A 27,979-nucleotide genomic window follows, 5' to 3' on the forward strand; every position below is an offset into this window, starting at 1 on the left:
GTATGTTAAACCATCACTGCATCCATAAAAGCGCCCTTGAAGAACACCACAGCATCTTCCACTAGATTCTGTTAAACACAGCCGAGGTTAAGACGCCGAACGGAATAAGAATACCAGCCACTAACCACTCTAGTGTCTTAATGGTGCAAAATAACGATAATAGACACCTCCACGTGTTTGAGATGCGAGGTAACGAGACTTGAGATTAAACCAGGCATTAGTAGATGAAGTTCGTCCGCCCACTTACCTTATCAGAGCTTAAATCCCGAAGGTGAAGAAGGTGGATGCCTTAGATGGCTGCTTGTGTACAGTACTTAGGTGAAGGCTGTGATGGATGGGGAATGGGTGGGGGGAGGATGGGGAGTGAGGTTATCTTTACCGTGATTCCTAATGTTGTTATGGTGGTGGTAGTGGAGGAGATGGTGGTGTTGCTGTTGTTGTGGCATTCATGTTAGTAGTAGTAGTAGTAGTAGTAGCAGTACTCATTTCTTCGTTGAGTAAATAAACAACAAACTTAGCAACCTGATTTTATTTATATGTAGTAGTTATAAGTAGTATTGCTAGCTATTCACGAGGCCGTTACATCACCGCATCACCGCCACGTGAATGCTGACGAAGGGTGAATGGATGTGAAAGGACCTGCAGTGTGATGAATGCAATAAGAAAGAGATGAGAGGTGATGGTGATGGTGATAGTGATGGTAGATGAATAACAGTGATGAGAGTGAAGGATATGATGAGTTTCCTGGTGATAGTGATGGTGAGTGATGATGTTGGTGATGGAGTGTTCATTGGTAACAAGTGATGCGGATGATGGGATGTTGATAGGGAGTGATGATATGAGATTTAATGGTTATTAGTGATCAGTGATAGTGGAGTGATAAGTGAGATGATGGAGAGTGATAGGGGAATGGTAAGCGAGTGCTGGTGGTGATGGAAGTGAAGGGGTGATCGTGATAATGTAATGAGGTGTGATGGATGGGTGGTCATAAGAGGTGATGGTGATGAGTCTGTGATGATGAAGACATGGACAATTTATTATCGTGTGTAAGAAAATTGTGAGATATACCTTGATATGGTGATGTTTGTTTTGTTGCAGCACACGCGCACCCACACACACACACACACACACACACACACACACACACACACACACACACACACACATATTAAGTTATCCTACGTTTTGAAAATCTTCCCTCTTTTCTTTTTTTTTAGAGGAAACGACAACACAGTGGATTTCCTCTCCTCTCTCTCTCTCTCTCTCTCTCTCTCTCTCTCTCTCTCTCTCTCTCTCTCTCTCTCTCTCTCTCTCTCTCTCTCTCTCTCTCTCTCCTCTCTCTCTCTCTCTCAAATGCGTGCATACATACACTCAAAAATAATAGCAATAATAATGAGTTCTTTTCTCATGATAAGATAACAAGAACCCAAAGAGAAAGCTTACGATTACCAGTGCCGTAAACCCTATCCAGTACCATCACCCCTTCCTGCCATCTCCTCTGTACAACCCCAGAGGGAATTCGGAGTCACATTTGTACTCGCATAGTTGTCTGCGCCGCGTGTCTTTGAGCTGAGTCAACCAGGCAGACTCTGAATTGCATTGGGCGATGTGTGGTGTCGCAACATTCTTCACGTGAGAAAGGAGAAAAAATAATAGAATTTCGTGATAGCAGTGATGGTGGTTGCGGTGGTAACAATTTAGATGCAGCTTGATTTATGACTGGCTTTCAACATCCCGCATCTGAGAGGGAAACAATTGGTTGAACTAAAGGGGAAAAAATGGAAGTTAGTGTTAGCAGTGATGGTGGTTGTGATGGTAACGATTCAGATACAGGCGAATTTATGGCAGGGTATGCAGCTTGATTTACGATAGGCTTTCAACATCCCGCATCTGAGAGGGAAACAATTGGTTGAACTAAAGGGAAAAAATGGAAGTTAGTGTTAGCAGTGATGGTGGTTGTGACGGTAACGATTCAGATACAGGCGAATTTATGGCAGGGTCGCTTTGTTTCCTTATGATGATTGTTTTCAAAGGCCACAGAGATGATCATCCACGTTTCCATATGTGTTTTTGAGACTGATAATGTAGAATTCTTGTTAAATTGTCACCAAAATCATGAAGACATTTAAAAACCCTTAGTAACTGCCACTATATCCTACTAAATATAAGAGGTAAACCTACAAAATGTTTAGGAATGCGATTCATGGGCGTAAGGGCGTGAGTGTGTTTGAATGGGAAGAACAGGAGAAGGATAAGCATGGCGGGGCGAAGCAGGGGTGATGGCAGACAATTTAACCCAGGAGAAGCCAGCAGAAGGGCCCAGACATCCTAAAGGAAGCCCTCCTCTAGCGGACCGCCGAACGAAGCCATCCCTCCTTCCCCCTTCTCCGTGCTTCTCTCTCTCTCTTTCACACACACACACACACACACACACACACACACGATCGATTTGTGACAGGAACACCGAAGCCTCACGTAGGATTCCCCTTTCATATCACCCACACCCTCTTTACTCATCTCCTTCTTCCTCTTTTCTCTTGATTCTTTCCTTTCTCCTCCTCCTCCTCCTCCTCCTCCTCCTCCTCCTCCTCCTCCTCCTCCTCCTCCTCCTCCTCACCATCTTTGTCAATCACCTTTTCCTCCTGGTTTTCTCTTCCCCCTCCCCTCCTCATTCACGTTCTCCTCCCTCCATCTTCTGGTTCTTTCCTTCTCCTCCTCCTCCTCCTCCTAATCCTTCTCCTCCCACAAACAGCCCCTTACGGACCAACATATCTGCTGCTGTTTGGCCTTTTTTTTTTTGCTTTCCTTTGTGTTCCTTCTTTCACCAGCCCATCACACCAAAGCTTCCTAAAACACAACACTCCTCCCTCGTGTCCTTCCTTCTCATCCTTCCTTCCTTCCTCTCAGTCAGATCTTCCGCTCTTGCCATTGTATTCTGCTCCTTCCTCCTCCTCCTCCTCCTCCGCTCTGCCTTCTCCTACATCTGCGAGAGAGAGAGAGAGAGAGAGAGAGAGAGAGAGAGAGAGAGAGAGAGAGAGAGAGAGAGAGAGAGAGAGAGAGAGACCCTCTGGTTGTGCCGCATTGAGGGGAAACAAACATCACTGGCTAGACACTCATTTCTTTCGATGTGATGTCTGTGTGTGGTTGCCTTGTGTGCGTGTATGTGTGTATGTGGTGTGTGCGTGTGTGTGTGTGTGTGTGAAGTGCCTATGAATTTTTAGTATCGTATTATGATGGGGAGAGGGAAGGTGTAGTATGGTGGTGGTGGTGGTGGTGGTGATGGTGGTAGTGGGTATCCTCTGTGTCCTTCCCTCCCTCCTTCCCTCCCTCTCCTCCCTCACGCCCCTCCTCCATCCCCCACCCTCCTTCCCCTCCTCTGTCTCCTCCCTCCCTCCTCCCAAACCACCGCTCGCTCCTTCTGATGCCAACGTCGGTTCCTCTCCACCACTATTGCTCCATCCTTCGCCTCTCCTTTGTTCTGTTCTCAGCCTCCACTCCACTTGAGACGAAAAATTCACTCGATATTGCAGCGGCGAGAGGGAGAAGAAAAATATATGATTCGATGTAGATTTTTACGGTAGATTCTCCAGATAAAACGCTTCCAAAAGGACGAACCGGTGCTAGTGAGTGTCGGAACCCCTCGCTTTCCCACCCTCCCTCCCCTCCCGCCACTCCCTCCGTCCTTCCCTTCCTCCGTGTCTCCCCTTGTGCCCGCACCCCTCATCCTTACCCTCACTCCCCTTCCCCACAGCCAGCCCTCGGGTCCTACCTCCCTCACACTTCCCCCAATAGTCTACTCCCTTCCCCCCACTCCGTCCCTCCCCTCCCCCCACCATGACCCACGTCGCTCCTAGTGGGGTTGTGTCCCTGTCTCCTATTGGCTGGCTAGGATCTGCCCCGGTCGATGATTGGGCGAGGGTGGCGTGTTAATCAATGTTCAGGTGTCCGGGGGCCGCATCATGGCCGCTCTAGGGTCAGTGTGTGTTGACGAGTGAGAGTGGCAGGGTCGCTAGAGGCGCTGTGGGATTCCTGCTTCATATACGTTATCCTGCGACGCTTACAAACTCTCACCTCATCCAACTGTGGCTCTCTGTCCCTCAGTGGCGAGGTCGCACTACTCCGGGAGCTGCGCCAGGCAGGCAGGCAGGCGCAGTGGACCTGTTGAAGGCTCAGACGCATCGCCAGAAACTCGGACATGGTGATGACACGCGGTTGAACACGGATTATTCTTACGAGTGTCTGCAGCGCAAGCCCTAGAGGGCTGGTGCGGCGCTGGGGGATTTTCAACAGTCGAGCAGCGTGGCGTGACTCCCTCCCCTCCTTGTGACCCTCCTCTCTCTTCCTCACTCCCCGCGGCGACGAAGGGAGCACGGCGGCGGCGGAGAACCTGTTGGACCAGAGTGTCGTTTTACAGTGGTGACGAGGACGTTCAGGGATTGGCCGCCCTCACTCGAACCCCTCCCCTTAGCGATCAGGTCCTTTGGGGAGAGCCGAGCAGCCGAAGCAGGAGACGCAGCAGCCGCAGGAGAAGCAGCTGCATAAGGAAGATTGTGGAGGAAAGGAAAGAAGTGAGCGAGGTTCCTGATCGAGCATGGTAGAAGGAGCGAGGATTGTTTCTTTAACGTGAGAGGAAGACGACGCGATCCCTCTCCTTCAGCAACCCCTCATCCGGAGACCACAGCCGTTAACAGGTGGTTGTGGTGAGGGCCAGACCAGGACCATAGCCTGGGCGGACCATGTGGCGGCTGGCTTGGGACCTGCAGCAGTACAACCATTGGTCGCGCTTGTCATAGTGTCGAGTCAAAAATATGTGAAAGAACTAGCGCGAGTTTAAGTGTAGGGAAGACCGTGCACGTGAGAATATAAGCTGAAGCTCCGCCATTTGGCCCAAAGCTTGGACACCCTGGATCAGGAGTGACGACCCTCATACACTCAATAGAACTCCTCAGCGCCACCCTCCGTCCCTGCTGCTGATACTCATCTTGCCACTCTCGCCACTCCACTCACCACTGTTCCGGCGGCGGGCCATTGAGGGGGCAAGATGGTGTCTGTGCTCCCCTCCATGGACCACACCTTCCCTACCTTGGTCGATCTTAACAAGGAACAAGCCGTCCTCGACCAGCAGGTGAGTGTGTTCACGCGCTACACTTACCACGGCTGAATTATTAATTTCCCAAGTGACGAACTTAAGAGTTAAGGTGATGAAGCAGCTAATGTTTTGCGGTTCATGCATTCAACACTGCACGATTTAGTCAGTGATCTTGTCATCGAAGGGCCTTGTCACCAGTAAAAGGAGCGGTGAAACGTGGTGGCAGTGGCGAAGGAAAGTGATGTGGCTGCGGCGGCGAGACCGTTGCCCCTCGCGACAGGTTGGCGCGCCCGCCCCTCGTCGCCGCCCTCAAGGGGACTCATTATGGGCGTCCCACCGTGTTCGTTTGGGAATGATATATGTAAAAATGGGTGGTGTTTTTACGTGTAACGTCATCATCGTTAAATTTAGCCACCCCTGAATTGTCTGCGGTGACAAACGGATTCGCACTTTCTGACGAAAAAAGGCGACGTGAAGCATAGATAGATAATCTTGTTTTTAGGTCAACGGCAATATTTAGAAAGGCAACACATGAGGCAATAAATAAACAGAAAATACAAGGAAATGATGTGTTGGTTTAGTTCTTGCATCAGACGGGTTGTGGCCGCTCGGAGCCGCGTGCCCGCCGACCCAGCCAAGGATTAGAAAACCCGCAAACAAGGATAATCTCGTGCTTGTATATAATGTGTTGTGTTGCTCTGTCGGCGGTGGTGGCGGTGGCAGCGTCCGTGTCGAGGAAAGTGTGGAGAGGATGATAATTGCTTCCAGTTATCTTGTACTAGTATTCTGTTGAAAAATTTATCATCAGTTTTCTTAATATTCAGAATGGCAAGATTGTTTACATAGTGGTATGGCATGATGAAATTTCTTATATATGCAATATAATAATAATAATAGCGAACACTCAGTCTGGCTACTCCGCATTTGTTGCGCCAAACACTTAAGTTACGTATATAGTCATACCTCTTGGTTTTGTAAACGATATGAAAATTCCACGTCATGGATACTGGCTGCAGGTATTTCTTGAGTTCATGCCATTCGCGGCCACAACTTACCACCAGCAAACATGATAATATAGCTTGAAAAACATTATTTATAGGAATATGTAATGTACGCATCTTATCTCCATTGTTTTGTTTACTAATGATTTAACAGTCCGTATTTTAAAAGGTTTCACTGCCTGACGACGACTACTTTTAACAGACTCAAGTGGAAGTTATTATAATTTTCAAGAGTGTTTTCATGACCGTAGTGACACGTTAACGAGAATCATGTGTCATTAGATAGAGAAAACATATTAACCGAGCTCATAATCTTTGGCCATTGAAAAGCAATCCCAAGAAAAGAACTATATGGTTAAGAATAACATACCTATGAATAACGTAGAAGCACTGACACATCCCTTCCGCCGGAGCCTTTTCCGCGGCGACTCTTCCGTGAGCACCGCCTCGCTATTCCGCAGCGGTTCACTTCACCCAGACTGCTGCAGTGATACACGGGGTGCTTGCTTTTCAAATGACGCTTGATTATTCATGCCAAATACTTAACAAGTTTAGGATTATGTGTTGGACTCAGCTCGAAATTTATCCTCTCTCTCTCTCTCTCTCTCTCTCTCTCTCTCTCTCTCTCTCTCTCTCTCTCTCTCTCTCTCTCTCTCTCTCTCTCTCTCTCCAAAACATGTCCTTATTTATGGATTGTATAGGGGTGAAGCAGAATTAGGTACTGCTCTATTCTTTAACCCTTTCGTCATTGCTTTCGTAAGATGATGTGGATTGAGAGTAAAGTACTGTCGCTTCATCATGTGTTTCCTCTCACCATGAGATTTCATTCACTTGTCCTGTTACATTCTGGTGAGCGACACGGGTCTATAATGTTCAATTCAACCATTACACTGATATGATGTGTGTTGAATATACTTTTTATTTTTTTTTTTACCTTGCGTCCGTGAATGTGGTGATATTTGTTTACTACTTGAAAGGGAACCAGAGAGAGAGAGAGAGAGAGAGAGAGAGAGAGAGAGAGAGAGAGAGAGAGAGAGAGAGAGAGAGAGAGAGCTGTCTGAGTGTTCCAGAATCTATTACAAAGATTTTTATATTGATTGAAACTTACATGTCTCTTTTCATCATTGTTAGTATTGCTGTTTACATCAGAATATTCTTTAAATATTATCTGTGTGAAGGATATGATTGTTTATTTGTTGTTTACTTTATCGTCACAGTTTTAAATAGTCTTCAAGTTATACTACTACTACTACTACTACTACTACTACTACTACATTACATTATACTATTCTTTGTGTGAGATATGTAATTAATGATGTATGTAGTTGTATTATCATCTGCCCTCATGTTCTACTACTACTACTACTACTACTACTACTACTACTACTACTATTCGTTTAAAAAAGAAGTAAGTTACACACAAGACTGATATTTTTAAGGATATTTCACACCAACATAACATACACTCCTGTCAAGTTTTATTTATCGTGGCTTCATAACAAATCAGCTCTTTGAAGGTTACTTGTGGAGCAGTTTTTTTTTTTTTCACTGGGGGGAGCGTGGCCTTTCAGTTTAACGGCAGGAGGAAGTGATCGGGAGCTGCTGCCCTTGCTAAAAACCCTTAATTCTTCCTGGTACTGATTAGCTTAGTGACCGTCCAATATAACTCCAGACAGACAGCACTAGAGTATTTTTTTTCTAGCCTATACTCGTACTATTACTCCCAGTACATTTAATAGATTTAAGGGACACTTTCGTATCGTATTGTCTTAGAACGGCACATTAATTTATAGAAACTCTTAGCACCACACTGTTTTTAGTCCCGCATCCTTGAAATTATCTCATAGGAACACTTCGGATTTTTGTTATTATTTATTACTATTATTATTGTTATTTCTTATTTATTTATATGTTTATTTATTTTATTTATTTATTTATTTTTTTATCGCATCCCCCTTACAGCATAAATAAGGAAGTAAGGGAACGCTGAAAGGACAGTTGACAACACGAAGCCGCTCCTATTCGGTTTAGAGTTGCCATCTGCCATCACCAGTGAATTTATACTACCTCTCGAAACTGTCTAACGTGTGCACAGCGATGTAGTACCTCGTGTTCATAAAGGTCACATTTCAGACTTACGAGAATAAAAAAAAGAAAACGATGATTTGCACCGAAGGTTTTTTTTTTTTTTTATGATCTCGTAAATATACACAAGAGTTCAATCATAAAGGATGCATTTGTTATTCACGAGTGTAAAGAAGTAAATAATTTGTTGTGAGTACTTTATGTCCCCTAAAACTATGTAATACTAATATTTATAAAGAATATTTCCTATTTTCCAGTACAAAGAAAATAAGTAGCTCCCCATCTCTTTCATTTATTTATTTATTCATTTTAGTTATTTATATTTATTTATTTATTTATTATTTATTATTTATTTATTTGTATTATTTATTTTTTTATTTTTTTATTTGTTTGTTTATTTATTTTGTGTGTGTGTGTGTGTGTGTGTGTGTGTGTGTGTGTTTTATTATACTGGCTTGTTGGTTTACTCGCCAGTCAATGCATATTAAGTGATAAACGAGTACTCTACAAAAAGTCAGGCAATCATCTCAGATTAGCATCGCTGGCTCTGTTGGACAAACACTAATAGCCATGATGATGAAGTACGATGTTTTGTTTTATGGCTTATGAAAGTAGGTTCTCTTGATAATGCTGTCAAATTTGTGTGACTCTTCATTTGCGAAATACTAATAACATGAACTTCAAGTAAGTGAATCTGTGTCTTAAAAGGCGTTCACTCCACGGATAACAATAAATAATCATAACTGTCTTCGTTTCATCTTAATAGGACATATATTAGCAGCAAACTCCCACAACCAAGATAGAAAACTAGAAAACATTTTACACATTAAAACTTATAAATACATTGACAAGAATAGAATTAAAGGTATCAACAAGATCCATGAAAATCTTATAGCAGACTCCTGATGTAATTAATGACAGTTAAAGTGACGCTAATAACCCCTTCAGTGGACCAGGAGAGGAAAACACGTATAATATTATGTATACGTGGAGAGAGTAGCGGGTGGGACGAGTGGTGGAACAGACAGGCAGCAACACTCCCCCATTCAGTACCACCACTACAGGCCAGTTCATTATGAGCGGGATGTTCGAGATTTCTGTTCATCATTACTATGCTCCAGTCTTTCTAACGTCCAAAAGGAGAGGGAGGAAAAAAAAAAAAGAACTATAGTAACAGGAGAAGGTTTTTGAATTATGAAAACATCGAGGGGGAAAAAAAGAGGCTATACTAAAGACATTTAGATTATAGGTCTTCTTTACTGCTACAAAAAAAAAAAAAAAAAAAAAACTAAGAAGAAAAAAAAAAAGAAAAGAAAGATCTCCTATCAGAAGTTTAGATTGTAAATATTGAACAAGAATATTTATGAGGACAGACAGAAGGGGTGTATGATTTATGCACAGGACGAGCTGTTCATAAGCACTACTGAGACTGTGGAAATATTCAGGCAAAAAACGTGTTATCTTTTAAACAGCTTTTATTTATTGTGTGTGTGTGTGTGTGTGTGTGTGTGTGTGTGTGTGTGTGTGTGTGTGTGTGTGTGTGTGTGTGTGTGTGACACCACTGAGACAAATTTAGTGCATAATGTCAGATGTTCGCAAGTTATTGAATAAATAGATATGTCATTGAATAGATAGACATATGGATTAGTAGACATACAAATCTCGGTGGATGAATAGACAGAACGAGATAGATTTTTAATTTGGATGCATTTGCTTTTCTATCAAATTAACAGTTGCAGCACATTTAGAAATCAATCAGTCCTACTGCTTGTATCCTTCACTTTCTTCACCCGTACCAACAAATAATTTACTAGAGCACACTAACTAACTACAGCAAAGATACACTACAGTCTTTATAATGATACCATCCCTGCGGCTTCGATCAGTGGTAGCCTCCATCCATACCCTCGCCACCCTACCACGTTGCCAAAAAAGGGAAAGGGGGTTGGCAGGGGTGAAGGAATGACCATATGTCGGTAAGCTTCCACACCACTCCTCTTGGGCTCCCTGGTGTTTGAAGCTTCAAGGCCTTGGCGAGAAGCTGAGAGTGGCGAGAGTTCCAGTTATCATCCCTTATTGAGAACCCCTTAACTCCCTCACCATGACTATTTTCAAAGGCCACGGACATGCTTAGTCGGGTTCTCAAGATTGTTTCTCTTCATAATGTAGAAATATTGTTATTTTCTCACTAGAATCGTAAAGACACCCTTAAAATCCCGTATAGCTCCGCATAGCCTTTGGAAAGTAGTGTAGGTGCAGCACAGAGGTGTTTCAGAATATGGTCCATCGTGCGGTGCCCTGCAGTGTCCCAGTAGGAGTCTTGGTGATGGAGAGGCTGCGTGTGTGGAAGAGAGAGGCTTACCAACGCTGCCCCCCCTCCCCCTTATCACCGCAGGGAACGGCTATCGACAGCAGCTAGAAGTGTGAAGGTGCATACCATATCCTACAAATCTTAACACCCATACTGAGCTACTACACCATCTGCGTCACACACACACACACACACACACACACACACATAAGGAGTATGGGGGCTTGGTGGGTAATATGAGTGAAAATTTTCCTCTTTTATTGAACTGTACTCGTAAGTCTCCCTCTATTTGGACAGATAAACAAACGTCCAGTAAAGCTTGAGTTAAGTAATGACAGCCGCCTTGAATTTTTTCCTCCAAATAAACAAATTTTTAATGTGCTTTGTCACTTTTTTATCACGCCACGAAGGGTAGATAGCGCCTTACACTCAGTACAGTCACATAAGGTAAATCATTAAGTATATACGTTAAGTGGAAGTTTGCATCCTTCATTTTACCCTTTTCGTCCTTTTATTTTATTTCCTCACACTCTGATGTTAGTTTGTGGGGATGGGAATTTTAGTCTTCCATCGGCTGCTGCTGTTAAGGGTCGCCACAGTGGATTACCCTTCTCCACCTGGCTCGGTCTCATGCATCCTCTGTTCCACTAATCATCCGTTTGTCCTTTGATCAATGTGAATATTAATAAAAAAAAAAAAAAAAAAAAAAGTAAAAAAATCCACCGTACTCAGTCTTTTGTGTCTTCTGTCCAGCTAATCATCCACATGTCTTTTATCGATCAGCGTGAATGTTGATAAGAAAAAGAAGTAAAAGTCGTGTAAATCCATACGTCATTGCAACACATAGAGGGAAAAGAACGTGGTGTTTACAGAGTCAACAAACAAGTAGTCAATATATTCGTGTCTTATATGATTCTGTTGCTTACCACGACAGGCGGTGACTGGCGACAAAGAGGAGGAGTCAATGTGTCCAGAGAAGTGACGACTTAATCTCAGCGGTCGTTCATATAACATCGTATTTTATTACTTTTTTTTTATTCGTCGTCTTCATTGTATTCGATCTTTATATTTTTATCTACTTTATTTCATTTTTCTTAATGAATTTTTTACCAACAATTTTTGGGCATCTAAGAAGAGAGGAGATAATCTCCCATTCCGTATTTGAAATATATCAGCTGCTTTTATCGTTTCTAGCTCTTTAAAGAGAGTTACGACCTTACTGTCTTGACCCAACGAGGAAAAAAAAGAAGACCGTATTCTCAACATTTCTGCGCTTTAGACTACTTTTAATAGTCTTTACTGAAAATTATTAGGACTACAAAGGAATTTCTATAACATCGTCGATACTTGAGTAAAGGCTCTACGTTATCAGTAAAAAAAAAAAAAAAAAAGAAAAAAATCCGACTATTTATCTATGCACCTTTAAGAACAATCCTTATGAGAACCCAAAGTGTTTCAAAATACGGATCATAATTCCATGTTCCGTGACAGCACACAGGGTCTCGTGTTGCAGTGCGGAGGGCAATCGAGGTATCAGTCCTCGAAAACGCCATATTGGTTCAGCCTTGCTCGTCACTGCACTGAATGGACATAAGTGAGTGAATGAGTGAGTGCCTGACGTGATAACCAGAAGCCCCACGCGGAGAGGAGGATTAATCGAGTCAAAGTACATTAGTCTCGCTGGAAAAACAACATTATGGTGTGATTAAAGTTTTACAGACACAAGAATAACAAGAGTAGATAAGCTGCCAAGTTCCTGTCATGCCACAACGGAGGGAAAAGTTAATCCATTTTGTAGATTGCATCGCGCTCGCTCGTGTGTGTGTGTGTGTGTGTGTGTGTGTGTGTGTGTGTGTTGAATGTGGAAAGGAGATATGAGTGTTTTTTATTATTATTATTATTATTATTATTATTATTATTATTATTATTATTATTATTATTGTTCCCACAGCTCTAAACTCGTTATTAATTAATCAGGACGGTGATTGTCAGCTGGTCAGACCAGAGCAAGTTTGGCTTCATTGCTGATTGTTGGCATTATTTTAGATTCTGCTGTGATTGTCTCGTTGCAATTACAAAGTTGTGCTCCTGAGAAAAGCATTGTATCAATTGCTTTACCGTCATGAATTACTTTTATTTATGTTGGTGAATAACGAAGTTTTTTTTCTTGTTACTATGTAAATTCGTGATACACTTAACAAATTTAACAATCTATAAGTAATCCAACTTATTTTTTGGTAATCCACTTAGTTTATTGGATAATATTTAAACAAAAATGCTTCCTTAATTGGTCTATGAAAGCGCCCAACATGTCTCGTGGCCTGCCGGCGCGGGGCAGTCAGGCCGCAGCTCTGTTGGTGCCTCACAACATCGGAGTCTAAAAGTTTCTGCGTAATCAGTGTTCAACACACACACACACACACACACACACACACACACACACACACAGCTGACTGCAGTATCCTACCATTCCCTCCTCCCGCCCCACCCTCCTTCACATTCACACGCACAGTTCATTATTATTTTCACGTTCATCAGTGAAACGATTTTAGAGGCAAGTATTGGTTACATTCGGCAGAAAGCAATATTTAGTTCAGCTAATCTTAGCATTTATTTGTTTTGTTTAAGCTGAGGGGGAGGCACCTTCAGTGTGGTGGTGCAGGAAGGGAAGGAGGAGAGGTATTTATAGTTCATGACTTGAGCCTTGACCGATATTGACATAACGTTGAAATCAACAAGGGATCTTCGCACGTAGGATGTGTAGTATTACCTTCCCCGTGTCATGCATCGCTCGGTCCCTGCGCGGGGATGTGGCGCACGGAGCGTAGTACGTGCTGACCTTATGAACGTGGAGGAGTGTCCGTGTGCGTGTTGGTGCTGGGGGAAGGAACCAGTGAGTTTATTTACACTGCAGCAGTCAATGGTCGCCTTCAACATGCCCCGCGCCGCCTCCCATGTCTGCCAACCCTCTTGGACACACACTACGCACTTTTAATCCCAGAGACAGTATTTTTATCCGTTATCTACATTATCTTGGTGACCTTAATAACACAGTGATATCAAGTTACATCAGCTGCTGAAGGTGGAAAATTAGATTGTGGCGGTAGGTGGATGGCGGGGACAAGGAGCAGGACACGAGGTTGGCAGGAGTGAGAAGAACTCCTGCAGGTTGGCTGAAGGAATGTTTTTCACTCCTCCGCTATCTTGCAACTACTAATCCTACGTAGAAGCGGCGTGGCTTGGTATGTTCATTCTTGGGATCCACGGTTCTCCAGATGTGATGCGTCTATAGGACTGTAACACGATTCGATTCCCATTACTTATGTTAAAAGAAGTGTGTCTGAATAAGGAAGACACACACACACACACACACACACACAGAGGGGACAGGTGTTGAGGAGATGAGTGGTGTTCTTTGATGCTGTAAGATCTGTTGTTTGTGGTGTATGAGCAAACAGGAGTAATTTTTCAATAAGTCTTGCTGTGAACGGCTGTACTGTACATTTCATCTTACCAACAACTACAGTGATAATAGTAATAATAATAATAATTATAATAATAATAATAATAATAATAATAATAATAATAATAATAATTTCTCTATTATTATCATCATTAACTTCATCGATGCACCAAAAATATACACCGGTCAACCTGCAAACGTTAAATAAACCACATGTTGCCTAATTAAGTCCCACGATGGTAGTTGCAAGTAGTTAGAGAGGAGGAGGAGGAGGTGGAGGAGGAAGAGGGCGGGAGGGAGGAAAGAGAAGGAGGAGGAGGAGGAGGAGGAGGAGTCTTAGCACTAACTTGTCCCCGCTTAACTATGACGCAAAGCCACATATGCCGTAACTAACAAAAGACCTCCGCCCTTAAGAGCAATGTTATACCACTTTCTTGGCCCTGCTAGCCATCTACAGGCGTCACAGTTGGTGCCTTGTTCTTCTCCTCCCTTTCCTTCCCTTCCCTTCCCTTCCCTTCCCTTCCCTTCAGTGCATCTGTCCGCTTTCCTTGTCTTCTTTATGTAGGTGCGTGGGGAGGTAAGAAGGTGGTGATAGGAAGGTGATAGGGAGATGGAGGATGGATTGGCTGTTTGTTAGTTGAATGGTTGGGAAGTTACAAGAAGGTTAGTAATGATTATGAAGGAAGGGTAGTCTTGTCTTCGGCGGCAGCTCATCTGGCACACATTTCTCCCGCTGTTCTCCCTCGCCTTCCCTCCTGTGGCCTTCTACCTACCCTAATCTCTCTCTCTCTCTCTCTCTCTCTCTCTCTCTCTCTCTCTCTCTCTCTCTCTCTCTCTCTCTCTCTCTCTCTCTCTCTCTCTCTCTCTCAGTAAGAATCTGTTGTGTTTTCTTACTCGTCTCATTTAGTAAGAATCTCTCTCTCTCTCTCTCTCTCTCTCTCTCTCTCTCTCTCTCTCTCTCTCTCTCTCTCTCTCTCTCTCTCTCGCGTGGTATTAAGGAACATTTCTTTTTCAATTGTCAAAATTAATACGTAGATAACCAAGCAGTAGCAGCAGTAGTAGGAGTAGGATCAGCAGGAGCACCAGCAACAGCAGACGAGACAAAGCAGTGCTACCAACTGTACTCCTATACACCAACTGGATGGGCGGATGGATGGATGGATGGATGGAAGCTCGCGTATACGTACCATCCATCCATCCACCCATCCGTTCGTCAGTAACTCGAAACGCGGACATCGCCTATCACATCTTGTTCGAATATTGCCCCGTGCGAAACTGTATATGGGTTTGCGGTTTGATGATTGATAGAGGCAAAAAGAAAAAGAAAAGAAAAGAAAAAAAAATAAAACAAAAAACGTCAAAAAAAAAAAAAAATAAATAAAATAAAAATAAATAACAAGGCTTTTAGAAACTACATACACCATGCATTTCACGATTCTTGTACACACACACACACACACACACACGCACACAGCCGGCCGCCGGACCCGCCACTCTCAACTCACCCTCGGCCTTGAACAGGAGCTTCGGTTGCAGTTCGGTTTTATAATGAGAATCAACGTATATGTCCATTTGCTTTTTCACCGCCTTGTTCTGCCCATGAGTGACTGCCGGGAGTGTGTGGGCTGTCATATCACACACACACACACACACACACACACACACACAGAGAGAGAGAGAGAGAGAGAGAGGTGACACTTGGCCCAAGGTCCTGAGAAGGGGAGGAGGAAATGAAGGGTGGGGAGGGAACAGATGGAAGGGGACCGAGGGAGGGAGGGAAGGAGAGCGGGTCGGACTTAAAACACGACGGAGGGATATGGGTGGAAGAGTAGGAGGAGGAGGAGGAGGAGGAGGCTATACCGCAGCGGGGAGAGGGAGACTGAAACAATGGCCGTGAAGAGGGAAGGGAAAAAATGAAGCTGAAAATAATGGGGCAAAGAAGGGGAAAAAATTGTGACGTGGAAAATGAGGACGATGAAGCGCAGTTTTGTAGTAATTTTAAATGGCAAAGAAAGGAATGGTGTTTTTCTTTTTTTTTTTTTTTTTTTTGTGTTCCTTAAGAGTTGGTAAAGTTTGAATTAAGAAGGGAATAAAAAAAAAAGCAAATAGAATTATATATTCCTGGAATGGGCTTAATTATCAGGTTGTTAGTGTGTAGTAGATTAGTAGGGACTGATTGAAGAGGAGATTAGACAGATTTAATGCACTAGCTGTTTCCTGTAACCCTAAAATATTCTTGCAGATTATCTTATGTTCTTATGTCCTCTTCGCGCCAAATAGTCTTTGTTATCTGGCGTTTCTTGGTCTTCCTATTCGTTTAGTTCATTATCCTGTTAACAAGTTTCCCCTTTGCATAAGTTCGCATGCCCCTGTGTCTCTAAGGCTCGGTATTATCACTTCAGGGAATGAGGGAATATGGCGAGTGTTTTGAAACGCTTTGTTCTCTCATTAGGACTATTTTCAAAGACCACAGAGATGATTAGTCGCATTCCCGTGGCTGTTTCTTCCCCTTTGATGGTGCAATATCCTCATTAATCTTCTCAATACCGTGTCTTAAGTTTAATTTTACTTCGTGCACTATTAAAAGATTGCGTTACGTTTGATATTTATTGTGATGATGGCGTTGATGAGCATCTCGTCACTTATCAGTTACTGTTAAATCTACACTTTTCTCTAACTGGAACATTGTCTTTAGTAATGAAAAGGCTTATCCCTCGGTAGAATCATTAGTAACTTCCTATGTAGTCTGTTAAAAAGTAATCGAAGTAAGATGCCTGAACGTTTGAGAACTTGTTCCTATGCTGGTAGTCTTTTATATTGCGCCGTGTACTCGCGTTCTTTATTACAAACTTCAAACTAATAGGCGTGTACAGCAAGTGTCCAGTGAAACAGGAAACATTGTGCCACCCCCGCTGACTCCTCGGTGCCACACTGTCGCCGCCAGCGCCATCCGGTTCCATGCATTTCCGGCTTATTTCTTTCCCAGAGAACTATTAAGAACAAAACAATGCTGACATTTAACTAAAGACCATTCGGAAGCTTACTAACCTAATAGTTTTCTTATAAGTGTGTGTGTGTGTGTGTGTGTGTGTGGCAGCAAAAAAGTACCGCTTCTAGTTGTTGCCTCCGCTGGGAACATTCATGTATCAGTTCGAAACCCCGAAGCACTTGCGGAGAGAGAGAGAGAGAGAGAGAGAGAGAGAGACTACCGCCACGTGTAGGCCAACTGTGACTACCTGCAACTTCCCATGTGTTATCATGCTCTCAAGTTCGAGGAAGGAACAAGGGAGTCAGGGAAAAATAAATAAATAAATGAGTAACCAAGCCCTCGTATCTTGACTGAGGAACCGGGAATGGAGAGGAGCGGAAATGACTTGCTAGAGACGAACGGCATGGGGAAGAAGTGACGGAAATGAACGAGGAAGTAGGAAAACGTGGAGGTGTGAACGCAATAGGGAAAACACAAGTGCTCATGTGTTAATTCATGAAGTAAAAGAAGTAAAATAATTGCGAAACAAGACACGGTGCAGATATTTCCTTTCAAAGTGCAGGAATATTTTGACGAGATTGGAAAAGTAATGCTGAAAGGAATGCATGGAATGGAGGAGAAGAGAGAAGAGGACGTTAATATTAGGACCAGGTTGAGTGATATAGGAAGGAATGTGTGGCTGAAGGAGATAGGATAGGAGAGGAAATAATCGTAAAATAAGATTATACGGTAATGCAATGAGTTTGTAATAAGAAAATTATACGTATCACTTAAAAAAAAAAAACTGTACTAAAAGTAAAAATTTGATGAAAAATAATATAGGAATGGTATAAATGATATGATATAATAAAGTCAGTAAGTAGATAGATAAATTGCTTTTTAACGAGTGTATAAGAAAATAATCACACGCAGAATAATGAGATAAGGCGGAAATTAATAAAACACAAATGATACTAAATTATAACCAGAAACTTAATGAAAGGAATAAGAAGAACGTGATCAGCGGCTCGGGAATTCAAAACGTGTAACCAAACATTGTACATAGTAACATAGTATAATACCGAGGAAAAATTAGTGATATACTTTTGGAAATAAAGAATGATATGACAAACAGATAAACGAACAGGACGTTATCGCTGCAGACTCAAGATGCTGAACAAAAAACCACGCAAACATACACACATAAAACAGCGGATGAAGATAAACAGTACACTAATGGTAGTAAATACTGGGAAAGATAAATAAATTAGTGAATATTTATCAGTACTTCGCTTCGTCGAATCCAACAAGGCAAGTGTTCGGAGGCACTGGTGAGATAGACAGACAGACGGACAGACAGACGGGGCAGACAACAGGACAAGGATCACTCTCACGTCGGAACAGTGATGGATGATTGGCTAGATATGTACGTGCGTTTTCTTTATTGTTAATCTGTGGGGAGTGTTTTTTTTTTAATACTCATGCATTTGAGGGAGGGGACGACGAAGAGGAGTGGTATGGAGGGTTACTAGTTTCAAATGTACTACTGGGAAAACTCTAACCTGGTATAAGAAATGCTTGAAAGAAGAAGAAGAAAAAAAAAAAACACTGAATGGTGAACTCTTTTGACAGCATTGAAAAGTGTTAATCTTCAGGTAAGAAAAAAAAATACACAGTTTTGCGTTTTCATCACTCAAGTTTATACCAGGTTAGAATTTTTTCAATGCTAAATGTTTATTGTTTATCTTCATAGATAGGTGTGTGGGTGTTTATTCTCCTCGTATATTGTGAAGGGAGGGGATGAGGAGGAGGAAGAGGAGGAGGAAGAGGAAGAGGGTCAGGGAGGGGGAGGGAGGCTAGTAGTTCACGTGTAGGTGAAATGCTTGACGTGGCGGTCTTGTTTGTTTCGTCAGGATGATGTGTGGGGCTCGTTATTCGCGTGAGTGTTAGGACCTTATTCTGAAACGCTCCTGCACCGCCCCTCCACTACTTTCAAAAGCCTCTATTTAAAACTACACAGATTTTTAAGGATGTTTTTACGGTTCTAATGGCAGATTAACAGCATTTCTACATTATTAGCAGGAAAAAAAAAAACTATTGAGAACCCGGCTAATCATCTGTGTCCTTTGAGTCGTGGTGAGAGAGCAAAGCGTTTCAGGATACTGGCTTTAGTCGGACGCCACCAGCTTGTGTGTGCTGCGCGAAGGTTAGGTATGCCAGGCCTTGCTAGACATGTGCTGCTTTACATAAATTAACGCTGAAGTACTTAGTGTCTTATAACAGTAATGCTGTGTGTGTGTGTGTGTGTGTGTGTGTGTGTGTGTGTGTGTGCCAGTTAGTCGTAGATTCTCGTCGTATCGTCTTTGCAGTATAAATATTCCTTTTGTTCGTTCATACATCATTGCAGTATTCATGTTCTCTTGCACTCTCTTAATGCAGCGTTTATTATCCTTTTCGCTCTGATGCACCCCATACAAGTGCACATGTTCCTTTATTTACTCTCTTCTACACCATTGCATTATATATGTTTCTTTGACTCACTGATCCGTATTCTCTGACTTTTCGGCGCTTATTTCAACTACTTTTAAGCCGCTACAGTGGAAGTTATTCGGATGTTCAAGCATTTTTATTTATTTTTTTTAATTTACTGTTCTAGTGAAAGTTAAACATGTGATGTTGTGGATTATTAAAAGGGAAAAATAACGTGAGAACCTGAACAAACATCACTGTGGTCTCTGAAAATAGTCCTTATGAGAGCCGAAAGCGTCTAAGAATGCCACGTCTAGATCTAAGTACTTCATAGAATGCTCCTTTTGTTTGTGCTCATCACGCTTGTCAGGTCGTCGTCTTGTTTACATCATTGTTGCAGTGGGCGGCGCTATACATAAACATTACTCCATTCCTTCATTCTTTATTTGTCTTTATGGTCTGGCAGTGCAATGAAGGATAAGTTTTTCTTTCGGGATTTACTTATTTTTCTTATTGGTCAAAGTTATTTTAAAAGAGGATGAAATATTGTCAAAGATCCGGAGTAACAGCTGTGCGTGGTAAATTTTTGAGTTAATTTTTTCTTGGGTGTCCTGTTGAATCGACGAAGTTTGGTTCCATGATGTGCTGAGGTTATTGATTTATCTCTAACGTACCCATATTTACTGAGGGTTGGAGTGGGTCCCTAATGGGCCTGTATTTTTAAACGCTTTGGGTTTATTTTCGAAAGCCACAGATAATTAGTTAGGTTTTTATCGCTATTTTCCCCTTTAATGATGCAAAATTCTCGTTTAATCGCCGTTAGTATCTTGAAAACATCATTGGAAAGCCCAAAAATTTTCCTCTACAGCCTGTTAAAAATAATGGAGATAAGGACACTGAAACGTCTTAAGAATACTGTCCCAAGTGGTATTCAAACTTTACCTCTTAGTTTATCATCCCGAACACCTTAATTTACTCCCTCCTGTCAGCGATTATCCACTAACAAACCTCAGTCATGTCCACCTGTTTGGCAAGGATGGAGGGCAGACAACGCCAGAGGTAACGTAACAAGGGTGTTCGATTACAGAATTACGCCCATCTCTGCCAGACATCCATTTTTTTTCCTAGTAACATTGTATACTTTATTACCGTCGCAGTTATTACTAAGCAGTTAAGTTAGCCTGTTCTTGCCTGCTAGACTTGGTGATGTTGAAGTGAGATGAGATGAGATTAGGTCTGGTTAGGTTACGGTGGTTTAGATAAAATGAAAGGAAATATAACTAGGATAGTAATGACGGAAATAGAAGGATACGTTTTTACCTACGAGGAAAAGAATGGTTTCGTGGGCGAGAGTAGGAAGGACATGATTCTGTACACTTACCAGCTTTAGCTTGTGTTCATGAATCGAATGAAGCTCCGGGTTGATTATCAAGCGCGTCACATCCATTCCGTCACATGAACCCTGAAAAGTGTGCATTACGACTTGAACGAACGTTGATCTTTCCTGGTACTCTTCTCCTGAAGGCTGTTTTGAAATACTACTGAAATTAATTATTTTTGTTGATGTTTAGGTACTGATGGTAGTTACAGTTAATACGATGATGATAATGATGAGTATTTTTAGCTTGCTTTAAAGTGTGTGTAGTACTGTTTGTCCTCTAACCCTGTGTGTGTGTGTGTGTGTGTGTGTGTGTGTGTGTGTGTGAAGGGGGTGGGTGGAGCAGCAGGAGCAGCAGTCAAGTCAGGCTGGGGAGCGTGGGAGCTGAAGACCATTTTTTTCCAAGTGACATTCCTGGGATGTGTTGGGTTCCGCCGCCACATGTCCGCCGAGCACCAGCGAGGAGCAGCGGCGCCGGGGGGAAGATGACGTCCTTGCCGCTGGTGTCTCTTCCCACTGGCTTGCCCTGGACCCAATACTGAATGAATCACCACTTCCATTATAATTGTATCCCACGTAACAACGCCTTGCTAGCTAACGTGTCCTGGTGTCCTGGTCACGTATTTCACTAATTCTCTTTCCAGTCAGTGAGTGAATCACCATCTCCATCATAATTGTATCCCAGGTAACAACGCCTCGCTAGTTAACATATCCTGGTTGACTCAGCGATCACGTTCTTCACTTAATCTTTTTCCCAGTACTGAGTGAATCACCACCTCCATTATAATTTTATCCCACGTAACAATCCTTCAGTAGTCAACACACCCTGGTTGACTCAGATCACGTGTTTCAGCCTCCTTCTGCTTCCTGGGAATTCAGCAGTGTTGCATGAAGGTGCTGACAACTTAGTGACAAAATACCATCATGTTCTTCGGCGAAATGGACTTAAGTTTACAGAATACGTCGTTCCGCCCTGTCACTCCCTCCTCACGGTGCGGCTGTATTAAAAAATGCTCTGATTCCTTACCCTGATTATTTTCAAAGGCCACAGAGATGCTGAGCCGAATTCTAAAGAGTGTTTCTCCTGTTAGGAATGTAGAAGTCTTGTTAATCTGTCACTAGAACCGTGAAAACACCATTAGAAGCCCGTTAAATTTCAAATAGAGCCTTTTGAAAGTAGTGGAGTTGCAGCGTAGAAATGTTTCAGAATACGGCCCCTGCTTCATACCTTGCCGAATCCCTTCACCGCCACCTTCCCTTTGCCTCCCTTTCGCTCAGTAGAGGGAGACCGTTTGTATTCTAAATAAGTATTACATGTTTATCGGAGAGAGAGAGAGAGAGAGAGAGAGAGAGAGAGAGAGAGAGAGAGAGAGAGAGAGAGAGACTACTGGGGGTAAAGACACTCGCTTGTCTTAAACTGCACTTTATGCGATGTGAAAGTGAGATGTTCTTTTTTCCCTTCCTCTATGCATAGTGTACTTGCTCTTAAAAATCAGATTGTAAACACTGGTGTGGTAATTACAACAGATGTGGCGCCATAAGTCAGGGAATTTTATCTCAGCGGGAGTTACTGGTAAGGCGACACTCGCATTGTTGTTCTTAGGCTGTTTAGGTTAGGGCTTTTTTAATGTTGTTGTTGTTGTTGTTGTTGTTGTTGTTGTTGTTGTTATTATTATTATTATTATTATTATTATTATTATTATTATTATTATTATTATTATTATTACATTGTCATCATCCTCATCATCAATATTGTCTCCTCCCCCTTCCCCTCCTCCTCCTCCTCCTCCTACTACTACTACTACTATATAATTTCCTATCAATCTTTGTCAGTAGAGGGAAAAAGGGTTCGGAGAAAAAGGAAAGTAGGGATGAAGTAAGGGCGAAGGTCACTACTGCGAAGATAAATTTTCTCTCTCTCTCTCTCTCTCTCTCTCTCTCTCTCTCTCTCTCTCTCTCTCTCTCTCTCTCTCTCTCTCTCTCTCAGCCCAGGGCGTTGTTTTCCCACGCAGTGCCCGCCATCTTGCACAACACACGCACACATGTACACGACAAAGCTAAGTGATGAGGTTTTACTGAGGTATTTTTTTCACGAGCGCACTGTACACCACATGTGCTGCGCTGCTGTACTGTGAGCGTGGTCTCGTGGCGAGGGTGAGGGAAAGGGAGTAAGGGAGTGAGGCTGGGAGTGAAGGGAGGGAGAGGTAAGGGGTGACTGTGGGAGCGAGACTCGTTCTTGTTTAAATATCCCAGTATGGTACATTACTTACACATACGTACCATACTTAGGGTCGAGGGCCGCCGCAAATTTGCTTCTTGAAAGACCATATTCTGAAACACTATTGGCAGGACCTCCACCGCTTTCACTAGGATCTAGTTGAAGTTACGCGGATTTTCAAGTATGTTTTTACGGTTCTGATGACATACTAACAAGATTTCTACATCATCAGCAGAAGAAACACTCTTGAGAACCTGGCTAATCATCTCCGTGGCCTTTAAAAATTGTCGTGGTGAGAGAGCAAAGCGTTTCTGAACATAGGCCCAAGTTGGTCTTTGCCCCCACGTGCTGTCATGCGCCGCCTGTCTTGTCACTGCGTCTTTCACTGCTCTCTTGTGTTGAATGTGTACGCGCGCCTGTATTTGTTTTGCGCGGCCATCCCTTTCCAGACCCAAGCAATGATACCAGTGCACCAATTCTGAAAAGCTTTGGGCTGTCAAATGCTGTCTTCTGAGGCCATAGAGATTATATCTGCGGCTCTCATAGTCGTTTTCTCCTTGCTGGTGTAGAGTCCTTGTGAAATTAACTTTTCTGAAGCCATAGAGTGATTTGTACTGTTGTCATTGGTTCTTATTTCTGTGGTGCAGAATTCTTGTGTAAATATCACGAGAATCTTGAAACCATTGAAAACTGCAACAGTTTTCAGTTGAAGCTGTTATAAGTACAGATGCGGTCCCGAAACGCTTGAGAATACGGTCCTAGTGTGTCCCATAAGCCACTCTGTCATTCGAATCCAGTGCTTAAAATAGAGAATTCATGATAAAGACTGCGTCGTGTCATTGTGATCAGCTGTGTGGGACTCGTGTTTGATGATAGAAACCGTTAACTCTTGCCTCGCCTCGTCCCCTGATGTGTTGGAATGTAGTTAGACAATTTATTGACCATAACACCATTATAAAGTGTATGTAAAAGTGATATAGCAACGAATCACTGAAAAATAATAAAAAAGAAGTACTTCATCAAAATGAAATCAAATAAAATGGCAAGAATTCATATATATATATATATATATATATATATATATATATATATATATATATATATATATATATATATATATATATATATATATATATATAAACTCAAACTCGCTGTAATTTTCAACAAACGATGTACGAGTGCTTGTATTAAAGGTGATTATACTGCTTGTATTTCACCTAATGATATTATAGAGTCCCTGAAACATAATTGATGATCATATCTGCTGATTTCAACGAGTCACCTAAAAATACCTGTTGTAAAGGTGATCGTTATGGCCCTCGTATATTTCAATGAATGGCACAAAGAAGCCAGAGCTGTGGAGCGCCCAGGGATTTAAAGGGAAGTCTTTATTCATTCATTGTGTTAAATTGAGTGCACGGTCAGTAGGATGGACGTCGGTTTTTACCAAGGTTGTCTTCTGAACCAAACTCTTCACATTAATAGCGCTCTCGTTAACAAGAGATATGGCAACAGAATGATCTGCTGTCTTCCCGCCACTCCCTGAGGAACATGAAAAAAAAAAAAGCAAAAAAGCAAAAAAAAAAAAAAAAAGGCAGACAATATTATGCTTGCAAGCTTACATTGTAATCCTGTTTGAAGGAAAATAAACATTGCCTCTATAAAAACATGCGGTACAGTTTCCTCGTTATCAGCATAATGGAGATGACATGCAGTTGGCTAAATTAATCGTGTGTTGGTGCTGTAAATGACATGTACTTTTGTGCTGATTAGAATCACAATTGCTGCTTAGTCAAGTAAATCTGGCGGCACAAAAAGTGGTTTAAGTACCTAGTGTTGGGCGAAACACTTAACACCACAGACGAAGGCAGCTTTATGTATAACTGTTATTTAAACTTACTCCTCTCCCGTAACACAAGTATTCAAGGACCGCAGGGATGGCATGTCAAGAGTAATCGATGTGGAGTTCATGTGCCATGTTGGAAATGCCTCCCGCCTGCACCCGCCGCCCACCGACCTCACCAACCTGCCCCGGCATCGCCTCACTAGAGAGTCATCGGATGCCACGTGGAGCACTTCTCTCTCTCTCTCTCTCTCTCTCTCTCTCTCTCTCTCTCTCTCTCTCTCTCTCTCTCTCTCTCTCTCTTTCATGTAATAATAATAATAATAATGTGTGTGTGTGTGTAGACCGCAAATATTTGCTTTCTCTTTAGAAAAAAAAAATGTACGAGTAAATCTAAAATTTCAGAGCATAGTCCATCTCAGGAAAGTCTCGTACACTCCCGTGTTTTAACATTTTGAAGAAACTAATGGGAAATTTATTTTCTTCGGAATATGACGTATTAATGAACCAGGAGTCTTGCTCGCACTTATTTGTATCCGTATGTTAACTGCTGTACATACAATATTTTTCCATAACTGTAATTATTTTACATTTTTGTATTTCACTTTCTTAATAGTTATGTAGCTTGGAAGGGACAATATTAAATCTCCTTTCCTCCTTTTCTTCCTGTGTGTTGATGCATATAATTCATTACAGGGCTTCTGGATGCTAACAAAGTGCGACTGAAGCAGTGAAAGGGTTAATATACAAGTTACATATGTGCTTTATAAAAAAAGTAAATCGTAATTATAAAATTGATATACGTAAAAATTAATCATGTTGTAATCATGCGATTTATTAATGTATTTATTTATTTATTTATTTTTTTTTTTTTGCCTCACATTTACGTGTATGCCAGCAGAAATATACCAGTTACACATACGCTTTATAAAAAAAAGGCTATAATACAGCTATGTGAGCACATTCCAGATGGCGTTATGTTATGCGATTTATTCATTGATACTTTATTATCATTTATTATTATTTTTTTTTTTTTACGGGTCACCATATAATACAGCATAGTACATGTGCAAGAGCGATCTGATGATGTAGGGACTGGCGCACATAACCTCCTGCATCAGAGCACCCAAGTTTGAATCGCTGTACATGCAAAGACTACTTGGGTTTATCTCCTTTAACACTAAGCACTGTAGAACCCCCTCCAAGATGTCCTCAGCTTTAGCGTGGCACGTTGTCCCTTCACCCACCACCCTCAGTAGTGGCAAGGAAGTGGATGGCAGGATATATTAGACTGGGAAAGAAGTTTTTGATGAAGTAAGGCAGTGATGGTTAGGCAGGAGAGCAAAGAGAGTTAGTGGGATGGAGGTGGGGGTATATGGATGAGAGGTGAGAGGTGAGCTTCTGGAGGGGAGGAGTGGAAGAAAGGAAGAGCTGTGGAAATAAAAGTAGAGAATTTGCATAGCCGAGAGTTTAACCAGTAAGTGGAGCCTTCACAGCCACCATTACTACAATTTCCTCTCTCTCTCTCTCTCTCTCTCTCTCTCTCTCTCTCTCTCTCTCTCTCTCTCTCTCTCTCTCTCTCTCTCTCTCTGTATATAATGATGACGTCAACACTCGCGTCATTGGTATCAGTAAAAACAGTCTCAATAGATGTTTCTGTTTACTTCACAAACAAACAGAACCTCCTATAATTGCATCACAGCTTCAGTCCATCACGTAAACACCGGCCAATGATGACGTTATGGGTTTCGTCACGGCAGAAGCTGGCCAAGACCGCTGCTAAGTTGTTCCTCCATGTAAGGGAACCCCGGGAAGGTGGTGAGTTATAGCTTGGATTAGATAAGCGTTATCAGACACCCCTGCATCAGGTGGCGGGTGGCGGAAGCACCTCAGCCATCAGCCGCACCTCTGCTCCTCCTCCCCCGCGGCGTCGCACGTCTTGCTGCCATTTTATTTACCTGCTGACGGCAGCGATCACGCTACACTCCTTCACTCATGGGGGACGAGGCTCCACTGAGGGGAGCACCAACATCCGCACACTCTAAATTTCCCCCCAGACGTCAATGGAAATACGTGACCAGGTGTAGCGGAGGCTCCCTGCTAGGAGGAGCAGGTCCCCCGGGAAGCCGCAGCGCTCCAGCAGCGAGTTAGGCACGAGGGGTCCCAAGCGGGTGTTTGGCGCAAGTTGCTGAACAGCGACATGGCGATGGAGGAGGCGCTCCCCGCATCACAGGAAGCGATGAGCTTGATGTGGAGTAGTGGCAGTTCAGGGAGAGCTGGGAACTCCGAGGGGAGGGCTGCACCCCAGAAGAACAGTGGGTGTTGGCTCTATTTAGTTACCCATTATTGGGCCCGGGACTTACTCACTCAAGAGCCCCTCTGTTTGTTGTGGGTCTGGGAAGGGATGAAAGGCCCAACCCGCTAGCAGTGCGAGGCCACACTCGCGTCCCTGCTGCCTCGTGCCATAGAGTTGCCACGGGGCGGGCACCATAGGATAGCGTCGGCCGTGCAGGGGCTGTCGGCACCCACGTCGTCGTATTGATGATGGTAAAGTGGTGTTTGATTAGCGGCCAGTTGGTTTCTTCTTGTGGCGGTGGGAGTGGGCGGACCCACACCCCGTCACCTCCCCTCCAGCGGGGCGTCGCAGGGGCGAGGTGGGGCCGGGGCGGGTCGGGGTTGGCCACTGTTGACCCACGCGCCTCGCCTCTCCACGCCATCATTATGCCCGCTGCTTTTTTCACTGTGCACCGACATCAACTCTTGTTTTCACGCGATTCAACCATACAGATAAGTGATGTGTCGAGCCGCTGCCAGGAGCAGGTGGTGTCCCGGTGCCCTCATGGCTGGGAGCACAACGTGCCGCGCCACGGAGGTCCTGGCGGGGCGGGGCGGGACGGGGGAAAACAGGGGATGATGTCACGGTGACACCAGCTGGGCGCCCTCTGATAAGTCAAAACTGTTACCCCCTCCCTCCATCCCTCCTCCTCTTAACCGAGCGTACACACACGCACACACACACACACACACACACATACACACACACACACACACACACACACACACACACACACACACACACACACACTACGCTCTTCCTTTGTACACTACGTATCATTCTCAGTTCAAGACGTAATCACTTGCACATGAGCAACAC

General features: G+C 43.1%; 1 protein-coding gene across 3 annotated transcripts in view; it reads left to right on the top strand.

The window, feature by feature from the left end:
* The first annotated feature begins 3,935 nt into the window (after window positions 1-3,935).
* LOC135106959 (eyes absent homolog 2-like) overlaps window positions 3,936-27,979 on the top strand; it is an 83,815-nt gene continuing 59,771 nt past the window's right edge. Inside the window, exon 1 of one of the 3 annotated variants that reach the window (XM_064016439.1) lies at window positions 3,936-5,125. In XM_064016439.1, the coding sequence (XP_063872509.1) occupies window positions 5,042-5,125 (84 nt within the window). In that variant the 5' untranslated portion in view covers window positions 3,936-5,041. The remainder of the gene's footprint in view (window positions 5,126-27,979) is intronic. The other 2 variants (XM_064016437.1, XM_064016438.1) reach the window with 2 other exon arrangements.

Source organism: Scylla paramamosain, chromosome 14, assembly GCF_035594125.1.
Source record: "Scylla paramamosain isolate STU-SP2022 chromosome 14, ASM3559412v1, whole genome shotgun sequence".
NCBI classification, from domain to species: Eukaryota; Metazoa; Arthropoda; class Malacostraca; order Decapoda; family Portunidae; genus Scylla; species Scylla paramamosain.